This window comes from Porites lutea, chromosome 3, assembly GCF_958299795.1.
Source record: "Porites lutea chromosome 3, jaPorLute2.1, whole genome shotgun sequence".
Lineage (NCBI taxonomy): Eukaryota > Metazoa > Cnidaria > Anthozoa > Scleractinia > Poritidae > Porites > Porites lutea.
This window is the reverse complement of record NC_133203.1, coordinates 5985511-6001343: the sequence shown is the minus strand read 5'-3', so window position 1 is coordinate 6001343 and position 15833 is coordinate 5985511. Positions and strand designations below refer to the sequence as shown.

Here is a 15833-nt window from a genome sequence, read left to right as displayed (position 1 = left end):
GTTAGGGTTAGGGGTTAGGGGTTAGGGTTAGGGTTAGGATTTAGGGTTAGGATTTAGGACTAGGATTTAGAGCTAGGATTTAGGTTAGGATTTAGGGTTAGGATTTAGGGTTTAGGTTAGGGTTAGTGTTAGGGTTAGGGTTAGGAATTGGGGTTGGTTTAGGGTTAGGGTTAGGGTTAGGGTTAAGGTTTGGGTTAGGGTTAGGGTTAGGGTTACGGTTACGGTTAGGGGTAGGGGTAGGGTTAGGGTTAGGGTTAGGGTTAGGGTATTTTTTCTTTGGTTTTAGGTTTGGGAAATTTTCCCTTGGTTTAAGGTTTGGGAAATTTTCCCCTGGTTTAAGGTTTGGGAATTTTCTTCCTTGTTAAAGTTTTTTGTGATTTTTTTCTCTTTGGTTTAAGGATTGGGAAATTTTCACACTAATAACCATACACACAAAAATTTGTAACAAGAACACACTTTATTGGTTGACGCCACCATGCAGACCTTACCTCTATTTTACAAGACTATAGACTAGAGCTCGCGCTACCAAGCCAACTGTGCTCTATTTTACAACAAAATAAAAACTTAGCACATGCAAAAATTACAACCTCACATAGCCATAGGGGTATGTCAGCCCTGTTCCTTTTTCAATCACGCGCTTGTCCCAATTGACACCAAACACTTTCACTAAATCTGTTAAACTAACCGTCTTGTTGGTGTTATCTGTAACAAAATGATTCTTTATTTCTATTTCCATGAGTCTTCTTTGCTCCAAAGGATGTGACAGTTCTTTCTGAATGTGCTGCATCATGGAGTTACAATTCAACACTTGGTTAATTTCAAAGGAACTCTTGGTCCCCTTGTTCTTGCACTCCGTTTTACCCTTCGCTGTCTGATAGCAGTACGATTTAGGTCCTGCCGATCCAAACACTTCTATGGTGTCTCCTTCTAATTCGTCCGTCATTTGACCAAGAAACACTCCTGTAGGGATTTTCACTTCTCCAGGCTTGTAACTGTAAATCACTGAATCTGTGTCATAGTATAACACTTGCTCGTTTAACTTTTCCAATTCGGAATATAGCTTTAAACGAGCCAGAGATGTTGTGAAGGCCGCGGCGAATATATTGATCTTTCCACTGCTTTGACAAGCATCCTCAAATTTCAGGGTGCTGACTTCCATGACATCCTCGTTAAAAATACGCACATCTTTAACTATAATGGTAGGATCTTGAACAATTTTCTCCCATGTGTCCGGATCCTGAATTGAGTGTGTTTGTGTGCGATGCTCGTTCTCGCCAAATTTCCCCCAAAAGCTGTTCAACATTAATTTGGCGACTTGTTTACGACCTGGATTCTTTTCTATTTTTTCAGGGTCTAGATCAATCCCCTCGTGTTCTTTGTAATCGTGGATATAGGTGGCTTTCTGTTCTTCTGTTTCTACCCCTGACGGCCATCCACTGGCTTCTGTTTTGTGCTTGAGCCACGTATTCACATACGGTGCAAATAACCCCTCCTTTCTCTGGTCGTCAGGAAAGTGCCATACTTCATGGATTTTTAGGATTTGGCAGCCTTTCTCGACTGCTTTTAGCAGCTCCGGAGTACACCATGTACCTGTCATCATTCGTTCTTTATCACTGTGTGGACAGAGATTGGTCCGTTCAAACCAGGGTTGTTCTGCTTGATCCTCTGCACATTTGACACATAAAGGAAACAGCAATTTTTCATTCTGCTTCACCGGTAACACTGGATGCAGCAATTTTTCTGGTGCCAAGACATTGACTTTAGCAATTCCAAAGTAATCTTGGATGTTTTGGTTCACAGGGTTGACAATGATGTGAGGGTGCCCAATGGGATACGTTCCATACTTGTTGATGGTGGGGTAAAGGCTCGTAAAATCCTCATATAAAATTTCTTCTTCTTTGCCTGCCTGGTAATAACATTTGGCCATGCCTGTTCGGCCTCCAAAGAATGCCTCTCTTGGGTTCAAAGGAGAAACCCATGACATTTTATCGATTTGCTCTTGCAAGTTTGGACATTGTTTCAGTTTTTTGTTAAAATCACACTCCCATTGTTCCTTCACTGTATAACCCGCTTCTTTTAACAGCTCTGTTTTTCGTTGGGTGACTTGATAAATTTCTTCTACCGTTCTATCTGGATGGTGAAAGGTTTTCACATGCCTGCCATTCGGTTTACATTTACGGCATCCATGGTACTCGCATCCTTGGAACTCGTACACTGTTTTAGTTATGTGATCATAACCATCCACAGTGACTCTGCTACCCTTGATTTGAAGTACTTGTTCTCCTCCATTGCGGGAATGTTTGATTCTATTGCCTCCTAATTTGAGATCTTCCAAATACAACCATTGTAAAGCGATTTTGCTTTGGTTCACTTTAAGGCCACCCCATCCTTGCACTGGTTCTACAGCAATGGTTTTCGGCTGCATCTGGTGATTCCGCCAGAAATAATGACACGTGGAGGCAATCGTAATACATTGAGTCAGTGGATTAAATCCTGCCTCGTTCTTGGTGTCTTGAGCAAATTTCAGACAACCTTCTCGTAACAATTGGACGTCGCTTTTGCAATAGTCCAGCATTTCGTTTTGAAAGTTCCAAGTCTCCCCCTTGCGTACTTGCTCTGCATGCCAAGTTTCGCATTCTTCTTTCTTATCTTTAGACATGTGCTGGGGCTCAAAGAACTCAAGGTCTGGGATCTTGCCCTCGTAGTGTAAATGCTTCAACATGGAAAATTTATGCGGGAAAAATCCTTTCTTCAGTTCTGTCAAACCAAAAGTTTTTGGAAATGCCGCAAGGGGCATATTCAAAAAGTTCAATGAATCTTTGAAAATCAGATTGTGATGCTTGAAGTGTAACATCTTCGTACCTGTCCCCATTTGATCTGTGACTTTTAAATTCTGGTTGTACAGGGTATTTGTCGTCAGCACGCCATCAAAGCCTTTCAAATTATGAAAGAATATTGTGTACTCTGGTAATTTTCCTTTTCCTCCGTTTTCCTGCTTTTCTTCTTCAGCCCATGTTTGAACTGTGTCGAGAAATAGACTCACACAATTCGTACCCCAGTGGTGATAGATCGTTTTGCTACGTCCTTTTGTAAAACAGATCAGAATCGGGATGAATGTTTTGTTGCTATCAATTAAACATTCAATATCGGCAAAGATCAAATCATCCGCATAAATCTTCTTTGTCAGTTTTTCTTTTGGTAAACGTTCGTTGACCATGTCTAGAGTAATGCCTTCTAATGACACTCCTTCATCTAACAACTCATCAATGACTTTTTCCTGCAAATCTGCTAATTGGATTTCAACCATGGGTACTCCCATATTGATGTAATCCAAATCTTTTAATTTTTTCTTCCGTTGAGCAATCAATGCATCAATCTCGTCTTGTGTACTTTGATCCGGTAAACCTTCAACAATCGTTCCCAAAATTGTTTCTATTTTCTTCTTCTTGCTTCTTAATTTTTGTAAGGCTCTCTTGAATTTTTGTTCTTCCTCACTGGTAATGTAACACTTATGCTGGTAAATAGGAACAAATTCCAAGCAATGTTTACACTGTGCATGCAAGCATTTGTGAGGAAAGTCTTGGTTCACTTTGTAAGTCACCATACACTGAGGACATCGTTGAAAATCTCGACAAGTGCTTTTCAGTTCCAAGATGGGGGTCAAACGTTCATGGAGTTGTTGTTCTAATCTTTCTCTTGTTTTTTTTCATGTCCTTCTTTTCTTCTACTGTTTCAATGAAATGTGCTAAAAAACACTGCTCACCATAGAATTCACGTTTGCAAATTCTACAGCTACGATCTGGTTTCGCCCATAACGTAAAATCTTGACATCCCTCTTCATCATTTGCTGTGTTTCTTTTACAGGCAGGGCAATTTTTAGCTTGACAATGGTGATGGGCACTGTCTTCGCTATTGTAGCCTTTGCAGCACTTTTTGCAAAAATAACTACGGTTCATAAATCCAGGAATGCTGTATAAACCATCGTAATGGGCTTTTTCCTGGTTCTGTTCGTCCACATACACTGACTTTACCAGAGCAATAATTTTGTTTTCGTCTTCGTACTTGTCTCCTTTAAAGATCACACCACCCCGTGTAGCATCCACTACAATGATTCTAAATCCTTGTTGGCCTAGGTACTCTTGAAATGTATTCACTTCGTCTAAACCGCATAAGCCCTCGGGAACATTAGCTTCTTGGTGGAGCTTTTTAGCTTCTTTTAGTTGCTGGGTATTTATTCCTCGATCCAGAGAAATATTTTTGAACGTGTTAGGTTCACCTGCTTGGCGTTTGGCATACTCACGCATCACCACGATGGCACGGGCACAACAGAGAGTATCCTTGTTTTTTATTTCACAAACGCACTTGGATTCCTTCGCCATCTGTTCCCATATTTTCTGACCTGGACTTGCACCTGCCCGTTTACCACCTTTGCGTTCTGGTCGGCTGAACAATACCGAGGCTGAGAATCCGACATCATTCGTAATGAACTCTCCGCTGTTCAGGACGTGGCTAAGATTTTGTAGAACAGCTTGAGTCATGGCAGCTCGCTTTGTAAAATCGCCCACATCAATTTTCCACGTTTCTCCTGTTAAACCATCCCTACGATGCTCTCTACTACCGATCTGAAGTGTCATCCAATAATCTTCTGGTATTTGGAGTTCCTCAATCAAATGGTCGGTTGCTTCTGCAATAGCGTGGGTTGCAGCAATATTCAAGTCTTCGGACTCTTTCGGAGAGCGTTGCTGATCAAGGGTCATTATGAATGTTTGGTTCACTACAGCATTTTGTTTCCAGCGTTTGGCAGAACCTAATTTGGTTACATTCGCCACAAAGAGCGGAGTAGGTCCCTTGTTGTACTCTTCGTTTTTCTCTTGTGGTTTAATCTCTGGTTTTAATTCTTTGACATCAAAATTGGAATCTTCAGCTGGACGCTTCATACCACGAGTAACTGCACCACCAGTCTGAGAATCTTCCGATAGACGTGTGACTTTGTCTGCATGCAATAACTCTAGACGTAAGAGTTCAGCAGACTCCTTTGCTTTCCGCTTGGCTGCTTCGGAGTGGAACTTCTTCACATGTCTTAACATATCATCTTTTCTTGTAAATGTGGACTGACAGTGTGGACATGGAACAGGATCTACTTTCTTCTCACAATGTTTTCTATGTCTTGAGAAATTACTTCGATTGTTAATTTTGGTTCCACAGGTCGGACAGGGACGTGGGTAAGTAATTGCCATGATGAGAGCTCCGTTCACTACAACGTATCGTAATAAAATGAGTATGGTTATAGATATCCGGCTTTTATACCTTGTGTTATTATAAAATGATGTCAAGTTCTAAAAATAGAAACAAATTCTGCTGAGTCAACAAAATGTACGTGACGTCAATGGGCTTGCCTAAACATGCCCAAACATAAACCGTGATGGAATTAACTTGTTTAACCCTCGACATTAAACGTTAGGTTAGCTTAGGAAAAGGGTTAGGGTTAGGACATTTAGTTAGGTTTTGGAAAACTTAGTTACAAAACTAAAACTGAGTCAGCAAAAACAAAGTGTGACGTCAATGGGCTTGCTCAAACTTGCCCATAATCACTCAAGTGTGACCTGAACCCTAAACATAAAAATAAACATTGGGTTAGGAAATTTAGATAGGTTAGGACATTTAGTTAGGTTAGGAAATTTAGTTAGGTTTTGGAAATTTAGTTAGGTTAGGAAATTTTTTTGACTGATTTAACCCTAAACACTGCGCCCGACTGATTTAACCCTAAACACTGCGTCCGACTGATTTAACCCTAAACACTGCGCCCCACTAATTTAACCCTAAACATAAAAGTAAACATTGGGTTAGGACATTTAGTTAGGTTAGGACATTTAGTAAGGTTAGGAAATTTAGTTAGGTTAGGACAAATATTTAACCCTAAACACTGCGCCCGACTGATTTAACCCTAAACATAAAAGTAAACGTTGGGTTAGGACATTTAGTTAGGTTAGGAAATTTAGTTAGGTTAGGACATTCACTCGACAGATTTAACCCTAAACACTGCGCCCTACTAATTTAACCCTAAACATAAAAGTAAACATTTGTGTTAGTTTAGGAAATTTAATTTAGTTAGGTTTTGGAAAACTCACTCGACAGATTTAACCCTAAACATGAAACTCACGTGTAACTCTCACGCGGTCATCACGTGTGATGTCCGCGGTGTCCGAAAAAAATGTGCTCCGTTTTGTACCTGACTAGACCCCCTGAACTACTTCCCTTCACTTACCTTCAGAGTCTGTACGGACGTACGGGCGTACGGTCACGCGATTACCAAATTTCTCGGATGGATGGATTACCAATTTTCTTAGGTATGGGGCTACGCGCGCGCGTGGAGCTCCGCTATAATTTACAAGTGCCGCTATTGCTTTTAGATTTAAAAACAATGGGCACGCTAACACATGTAAAAGTTTTATTAAATTGACCCGAGTTCTTAAAACCCTTGCCGTGAGTCAGTCTTCCCTTCCCTGTGTTGGAGGGCGAATCTCCTGCTTAACATTCTAGTAGCGTACAATTTCTATCATAAAACTCAAAACAACAAAAAGGAGCGGAGTTTTCAAAAACGAATTTTGTTGGTGCACTAATGATACAAGTCACTTTTCTTCCCCCAAATTAAGGTGGCTTGTACCAGTTTTCCTCTCTTTTGACGGTTTTAAGGATTGGGCAAAAAAGCAAGCCAAAGCCAATTATTTATACAATAATGCTTGGGTTAAAACAACTGTTTTGGGGGCATTAGAAGTTACCATGGCAACATATCTTGAGGATTATTTAGACCTACATTTTTAGCTTCCAGCACTGATAACTAGATACTGATTAAACCGTTGTCCACTACCCGGTTTTTCATTTTTTTTCTCTGACGTTTCCTTACAACTCTTTCAAAACATTAAAGCAAAAAAAACAGGGGTCATCGGAGTTGTTTTCTGGTACAATGCTTCGAAATTTCACACCACTTGCGTTTTTGTTCTTGTAAAATCTGAACTCTATAAGGACAAGGTTTACTCATGCGCTGTTTTGACTACCGCTGTTGTGTATTCTATTGCGGGCATCTACTGATTTTGCTTACAGTCTTTGCAGAGGAGAAACAACTACGTGCGCGTCCAATTTACGCGTTGCATGTATTGTCTTTCTCGTTAAGTAAAACGTTTGGCTGACTTAAAATGCCGCCTTCTGGACTCACTTTTCAACATCAAGAGACAAAGGGAACTGGCATAAAACAAAACCATAGAGGATAATGTGTAGTTAATCACTTTAGTATTTTAGTTTATTGTTTTTGTAGTTGTGCTTTGAGTCATTGCTCTTCCGATCCCTGTCAAGATCGACCGCAGTCCACAAGCAAGTATTCCCTAAAAACCTACTCATAAAGCGTAGGAATTATTGTTTTCTTGAAAATATGAAGTTTAATAAGCATTTTGCAGTGTATATAGAGTCAAAAAACGCGAATTCGATTTAGAACAGGCCAAACAATAGTAACCTTACCTAAAAGTAAACTGTTGTTTATCTCACGCGTATATATTCGAGTGGGATGCGCGCGCGCGATTGATTCCGTACGCTAGAAAACTAATACGATCCACCTTAATTTATGGGGACTTCCAAGATTGGAACAAACGATTTTGCGAATTAATCCAGCAAAATTGGTTATTAAATTAATTTTGCAATGGAAATTTTCCAGGTGGGTATGAATGTGATCCGTGCGCTGAAGATATTGAAGTTCTTAGTAGCAAAGATCGAGCCGCTGGCTTCCAGACTCTGACAAACAAATCGGACGAACTAAAAAAGTGGAAAAGGACCTGGTACCGATTTACTGGTGAGGCTGGAGACAAGATGGCTACTGCGTGAGTACTTTCTCAGTTTGTTATATGAAGTCTCATTCATAGCGACCCACAGTAGATACTCGTTTTCCCTGTATATTGTAATTCAGAACTGAAACTACGAGGGCGTAGCCACCTGTACGCTGTGTATGCACGTGCGTACCTGATAAAGTCGAAGGCAAAAAATAAAACTTAATTAATATAATAAAAACGATAGTGTGAAAGAAAAGCAAAGAATTTTACAGCTTACTTGCGCTATTTCAAAGTCAGTACTGAAAAAAGTCCTGACTTACGGCATAACTCCTCTTGATTTGCGACTTTAAGGGGGCCGGATGAAGCGGCAGGGAGATTTTGAAAATTGTGCGAACCTCTGGAAAAATTCCCTCTCAACCGCGGCTGAAACGTTTCGGGACACGTTCTATCTTCAGTAGTTTTCGTGTGGGATCTGATAATAAACAAAGAATTGGGCATTATTGGCAATTAACTGACTCCAGACAGCCAATGAGCTTCTGAGAATTTGGCATAATACACTGGGTTTGATTTAACACAATAGAGAAGAGAAGTATGACGTCACGTTACCATGGTTGCAAAATTTCTGGATCACAACAATAGACCTCTTTAGCTTGTACGTTTTGTTTTCCCTGGGACCTTCATTAGGAAAAAAAAACATACAAGCTAAAGAGTTCTATAAGGACCTTAAGGAACGACGACGGCAACGGCAACAAGAACGGCAAAAAAAGAAATAGGGTTAGATTGGCAGAACAACAACTTTTCACGTGCATCACACCTTTTCTTAGCCTTCGTTGCACAACTGCGGCATGAATATTCTTAATTTCACGCGCCCTCTTTGTGGAGGTAGGTGAGAACACAACAAAAATTTCTTTTTCTAAACTTAGATATGGTCCTTTCGGATTCAACCCCAGAAAATTTCCCAAACATCTGACAAATTAAATGAAACTAATAAGGTCGATGAAGTTTGAAACAATGCGAATCAGTCACTTTATGTTTGCGGTGTGTTTCTTGTCCAGAAATTTGCTACCATGGAAGCTTGAAGTAACGACTTTTCCTCTCTATTTAACGCAATTCTAATAGTTTAACTCTTTAAATGGAAATTGGACCTTTTCCTTTAGTGATTCAAATGGAACGGACTGCATAACTTCTCCTTCTTGCGGTGCTAAGTTTCCCGGTTATCTTGACGGTGATCATCCGGCTGATTTGAAAGTTGGAGAAAGTGTGAAGAGAACCGTGTGCTTCTCAGATGATCGGGATTGCTGCGTGAGGAGGCAGGAAATAGAGATACTGAAATGCAAAGACTTCTTTATTTACAAGTTGCCGAAAGTTCCCTTCAGAAGAGCAAGGTATTGTGGGAACAAAGGTAAGATGCCGGGAAATTTCTGAATTAACTTATTCAAATCAAAGGATCGCAAACGAATATGTCGCAGAAAGTAGGATCTATAGTGACCTGATCAGCAAAAATAACAAGTAGACATATTAAATTCTGCAAGCAGAATACTGCAATGCTGATCGTACCACGTGAAAATGAACTTTGTAAGACATCAACACGACACCGAAACAGATCTATTGCTACAGTCCCGCTCTGTTTTCACGGGCACCCAATGGACCTGTTCCTCTTAATATATGTTCTTCAGGCAATTTTTTGCTGGCTGGGATATTTGGAAAAAATAATATGATCGTGGAAGGAAAGTGAAAGTGTTACTGAGAAATAGACAATTCAGGGTGTCTGAGGAAATTTGGTTCTTTGGTGTCTCAAATAGCTGGTATGTTCTATTTGTCACTGACGGGCTGAATTTTTCCCTATGATCATACCCAAACTGGCCAGTAATGTCTGGACATACGATTGCTGGGAAAACGTCCCAGTAAGTCAGGTTACAGGTTGTAGGCGCACCTTGCTGGCTGGGAACTCTTCCATCAGTCTAGCTGGGAGTGAGGAACAGATAAATCATTTTCCCAGCAATCTCCCAAAATGTTTAAAATGTTTTCAGAAAGCTTTATTCATGTTTTGCTGTTGTTTTTAGGTCTTTTTCTCAAATTTCTCCTTGGGTGCCCCTGTGTTTTGGGTTCTTTTGGTGTCGTGTTGAAGGCTTGCATAGTTAATTTTCACATAGTACGATCTTCATTGCAGTATTTTGCTTGCAGAGCTTAATAGGTCTCTTCAAATAGTAGTTAATTATAATAATTTTCTTTATGTTTAAGGTCAAAAGGAACCTGAAAAGTGCGACGAAAAGGAACTTCTGTTTGGTGAGACATAGATTAAAAAAAATAAAAAAATAATAAAAAGAATTTTTGCGCATTTTCGAACACAGCACTTATTAAATACATCATGTAGTGTTGACTTTTTCGCTGTCCCTCGAAACGATCCGAAGAAATTCACACTCATTCCCGTGAGGTAAAGCGCCTAATAAGCGTGATCCAGTAAGCCAATGAGAAAGCTAGAAATGTATTTTTCAAAATATCCCTCTATTGCAAATGGAAGTAAGAAACCTACGGACGCAGAGCTCAGTTCTAGACTTTACACCTTTGATCATATGCTTAAGGCTTATCTCCCGAATTGTATGCTAATTTGTAGGACTGTCCAAGAAATACGCTGCCAAATCATGTAAGGACATTCAAGAGAAACGTCAAGACGCCCCGTCTGGTGTATACTGGATTCAACCCGATGGTGATAACCCGGTCCAGGTTTACTGCGACCAGGAAACAGACGGTGGAGGCTGGACACTAGTGTACAGCTACACCTTCACAAACTTTAAGTAAGACACTTTGATTCCAAAATTATTAAATGCAGAGAACCACTGGCTCTGTTGAATGTTTTATATATCGTGTTTTTACGCTAAATTATTTTTGTTCAAGCAAAATTTAAAAAGGATCAGTTAAAAAATGATAAAGGGTAGGATAAAGCAAATGCCGCGTTCTGATTGGGTATTGGGGTAGCCGGGGGTACTTACTTATGTGGCCTTATATGGCCTCAACAGTTATGTAACCAGGAACACATACGTGAATAACATTTCAATAAGGTAATTAGACCTCACAAATTATGTTTTTTGTTTGCGCTTGAATGCATCGGCTTCAATAACATTCGGCTCACGTGGGTATATTCATCGCTCCCTTGTCAACAGTCAGCGATCTGACCAATCAGTTCATGATACCAGAATCTGAATCCAAGCTCCCCCGGCTTTTTTTCTCCCCCAGTCCACTCTGCTTCCGCCCCCTCTACTTGGGAGACTTTTCTTCAATGCCCTCCCTCCCCAACTTCCCAGGCTATGAGTCCAGCCGTTTTAATTTGACGTTTGGTAGGTAACAATAATAATAATAATAATACACTTTATTTAGAGAGGGTAGCACGGAATAGTTTTAGAAACTAGTAAACTTGTGGCCCTCTATCTAAATTAAAATTACAAAAAGCATAAGATTCAGAATATACAAAGTCTAAGTACAAAATAAATAAAACTAAGGAAATATAAAAGTTCTACCTCAATATGAATGAGTATAAAAGCTAATTATACGCCTAGTGAAATACATACAAGAATATGATTAAACTATGAAATTGTGTAATTCCTGCTGCTCTTTAAATAAGATATTTCGATAATTATTCTAGTGATACTTCATTTCTAAGGTCTAGACTTAAGCTGTTCCAGAGTTGGCAAGTAGGAACTGCGAACGACCTACCGCCTTCGGTGACCCGATTAAATTTTGGGCAAATAAAATTTATATTGCTATATCTAATTACACGACTATGTTGCTGACTGTTGAGTCTTAAGGAGTCTTCAATATATAAGGGAACTTCACCCTTGATGCGTTTATATGCCACACAACATTTAGCTATTTTCACTTCTTCATAAAAAGGAAGCCACTGTAGACTATTAAAAAGCTTAACACTAGACGCCTGGTTATTAGCGTCGAAAATTACCCTTGCTGCTCTCTCTTGTAGCTTAAAAACACGGCTTAAATTCTCCTTATCACAACTAGTCCAGATTGAACTGACATAACGCAATAAAGATCTTATGATAGTATTATAATACAATAGCCTTTGTTTCGTGGGCAGGCAAGATCTTATCTTTTTTAATACGCCAATTCGCTGAGACAGCTTTTTAACATATGTTAAGGTTTATGTTGACGATGTTGATAACTGTTTTTCCTCAGGTCTTTCATGTCCGGCTCCAACGCGGTCACGCCACGCCCAAACTGGCCAATCAACCCGATTTACGGAAACGTAATCATCTCTACCACCCCTCCAGTGAGCGAAACAGACTACAATGCCATGAACTTCAGCTACTGGAAAAACGTGGGTCGCGAGTTCATGATCAAGTCTAACATTAACCATTGGATCTCTTGCAAGTAAGAATTCTCCACTTCAGAAACTGTAGGGAGAATGGGTACAACCTTTGTGTGCAGTGATTTCTGGGAAGGACAAGTGTTAGTTATGATTGGTCGATAATATTCGAAGAAATCTTTAACCAAGCATAAGAAATGCTTGTCCACCCAGACAATCCCAGAAATCTTTACGCCGATTCCCCTTATAGTCTTTGGAATGGAAAATTTGCGTTGGTTCTGCGAAATAATCTTATTATCTATTGTTCGTTTGTTTAACTGGTTTATTTTTTTTTACGTTGTACAATCAGTAAATTGTTTGCAGCACTAATTTTAAGAAAGCATTGAGTCACTTTGGAAAACAAAAATTTAAGTTGATTACCTCAAATGAAAGTTTATGCATTAAAATAAATTTTCTACCGACCAATCCCTTGAGAGCTTGATGCCGTGAAGGTGACGCAGTAGAGTAGGTTAACAAACAAAAGGCTCTGGTTTATGAGCTTGGACTAGTGTATGTACTATTCTTCGGCACTGGACGAAAAAAATGGATTTGCACAAATTTGCTCCTTGCAAATATGTTGCAAATACTGAGGAGTAAATATAGGGTGTAAATAACTAGGCAAATGTGGCATTTACCATGTTTGCCATATATTTCAGTATTTATATATTTGCGACATGTGCAAGGAGCAAATTTGTGCAAATCCATTTTTTCGTCCCGGCAGGTTTTCTTTAAAAAGTTCCGTCGGGGACTATTGTCTCTGCATTGTCTCTTGAATGAGAGAGAACAGTGTCGTTTTCAAGACAATGTCGTCTTTTTCATTATCCTGTAAGGTGTTTCGATACCGTTTTTCAGAGGCCATACCGATATTTTTCAATCGTCTTAAAAATGGTTTTTCCCTTGTCTGATCGCTATAAAATTGTCACTAGTAATTGGCTATGGATTGAAATTTGTGAAAATGTAGTTTTAAGTCAAATCGATATTACTATGACAACAATAATAAAAAAACTTTGAAACTGATAAAAGCCGAATTTTGTGTGATCTAGACCAGCTACTGAAAATCCAACCCTAGAAACTTAAAGTCTGGTGTTTAGCAAACAATCTCTGTAACAAGTAAAAAATTCTGTATGTTTGAATTCGACTAAAACGAAAATATATTTCAAACCTTAAATTTTTTAATAGTTGTGATAGATTATTTAATAAAAACGTTATAAATGACTCAAATTATTCTTAAGTAGCGTCAGAATGCTGCTTAATATCATATTTTGATGCTAGGAAATTTTGGTGTATTATCGTTCTTGCGATCTTGAAAACTTAACTAACCCGTTTTCTCACCACCCGTATAAGTGCAACTTCATTCAAAATTTGGACTTTTAGCGCTTTTTTGTACATCTCTGGAACGACTCCAACGAATTTTTTAATCTCTTCACATAATCTTCATAATGTATATAATAATGTCTGAAACTTTCATTCCCTATTTTCCAATTCCCCATAATACACTCTGTTTGCCCCCCAAATTTTGCATAAACCATTGTTTTTAAATGCTCCTGGGAGTATTACATTTTCCCAAGGGCATTTTAAGACAATAACTTATGCAAAATTTGGGGGGCAGACAGAGTGTATTATGGGGAATTGGAAAATAGTCAATTGAGAATGATTCACTGCAACATCTTAAAATTTCAAGACAAACCTATCCTACGAACCTGTCAAAAATCTACGTTACAACATACACTGTTTTCACGTTATGCTAATTTTCCCAAAATAATGCGCACTATGCATACCTCCATGACTAGTACAGTACATTTTAGTTTGAATTTATCGCATCTTTTGAATGTAAAACATTGACAATACTCACACGGAAATGTACCAGTCATGGATATATGTATTGTCCGCACTAATTTGGAAAAATTAGCATAACGTCAAAACAGTGAATGTTATAGCACGGATTTATGACCGGTTCGTAGGATAGGTTTGTCTTGAAATTTCAAGGTGTTGCAGTAAATCAAAATATCGCTGATTACTTCTATTTTTACCTTACAGGGAACAAGGTGGAAGTCTGGTGGAGTTTAAAGGTGGTAATATCCAGTGTCGAAACATAACGAACGTTGCGTCCAAATGCCAGAACTATGTACCGGACAAAATTCAGTTTGTGACGGCTGGAAACCCACCTGGCTCCGGCCTGGGTCCGGATCTGTATCGGTCTCAGAGTTCTACTTCGCAGAAGGAATATTACTACTTTGAAGGAAGTACGAAGACCGTTAATTGGCCTACCCATGATCCTTGTGGTACCAACAGCGATAAAAACCATCTCACCAACGTGGCTAACCCCCACGGAAACATTTACATCCGGGAGTAATGTTTTGTACATGTATCACGGGAATGGAATATCCCGGGTGGTTGGGGTGGAGGGGGGGGGGGGGGGGTGAGGGACTCAACAAAGTTTTGTACGGGGGGGCTTTGTCCCAAGGTCCAGCCCGTTATCCTTTTATACACCGTCATTGACGGGGTACCAATGTCATATTCCTTGTATTGACAAATGGTACCCCTTTCACATACCTTGTTTAGAACTTTACATCCCCTTTATCTGCTGTGAAGGCGCTGTATTTAAAATATAAAAAAAAATCACAAAACCAGAACGTTTTCCCGACTTTTTCACAACCATAAAAAATGCACCCGACAGCCCTTTTTAGTTAGGTCATTTTACAGATCGAAATGAAAGATTTCGCTACCTTTTCATATACTACTTTGAAGGAAGTACGAAGACCGTTAATTGGCCTACCCATGATCCTTGTGGTACCAACAGCGATAAAAACCATCTCACCAACGTGGCTAACCCCCACGGAAACATTTACATCCGCGAGTAATGTTTTGTACATGTATCACGGGAATGGAATATCCCGGGTGGTTGGGGTGGAGGGGGGGGGGGGGGGGTGAGGGACTCAACAAAGTTTTGTACGGGGGGGCTTTGTCCCAAGGTCCAGCCCGTTATCCTTTTATACACCGTCATTGACGGGGTACCAATGTCATATTCCTTGTATTGACAAATGGTACCCCTTTCACATACCTTGTTTAGAACTTTACATCCCCTTTATCTGCTGTGAAGGCGCTGTATTTAAAATATAAAAAAAAATCACAAAACCAGAACGTTTTCCCGACTTTTTCACAACCATAAAAAATGCACCCGACAGCCCTTTTTAGTTAGGTCATTTTACAGATCGAAATGAAAGATTTCGCTACCTTTTCATATACTTCAACCAGTGAAATCCCTATCCTTTCATATACCTTACGCCTGAAAAAGGTACCCCTTTCGGCCGGAGCCTCCCCGTAAATTCCATTACAGGGAGGGAGTACCACCTCGGGCAGCCAGTACAGCTTTTCGACTTCATGTATTGTAGCTTTATAGATGGTATTAAACCACTTTTGTGCTTTATAATTGCTCAAATGTGTCTATTAATTTACTGGGTTTTATTGGAAGTTTTGAGAAACCATTGGGTCATAAATTGTGACCATAGCCGACGTACGATACTATATCAGAACTTTACAGTCTCCCCAATTACTAACGTACTGTGCCTGAACTATAAGACATGAGACTTTAATAAAGTTCATCATTATCATCATCATTATTACTATTATTATTATTATTATTATTATTATTATTATTATGA

At 39.4% G+C, this 15833-nt stretch overlaps 2 protein-coding genes across 2 annotated transcripts; one reads left to right on the top strand and one right to left on the bottom strand.

Moving 5' to 3' along the window:
* Window positions 1–580: 580 nt before the first annotated feature.
* LOC140931483 (uncharacterized) lies at window positions 581–3319 on the bottom strand. Its single transcript, XM_073381293.1, has one exon. The coding sequence runs from the start codon at window positions 3317–3319 to the stop codon at window positions 581–583; it is 2739 nt and encodes a 912-aa protein (XP_073237394.1).
* Window positions 3320–7690: 4371 nt separating this feature from the next.
* On the top strand, window positions 7691–14567 carry LOC140931482 (uncharacterized). The gene is made up of 6 exons (XM_073381292.1): window positions 7691–7705; window positions 8937–9219; window positions 10059–10103; window positions 10432–10612; window positions 12003–12197; window positions 14209–14567. The coding sequence occupies exons 1-6, from the start codon at window positions 7691–7693 to the stop codon at window positions 14522–14524; spliced, it is 1035 nt and encodes a 344-aa protein (XP_073237393.1). The 3' UTR covers window positions 14525–14567.
* Window positions 14568–15833: the final 1266 nt, after the last annotated feature.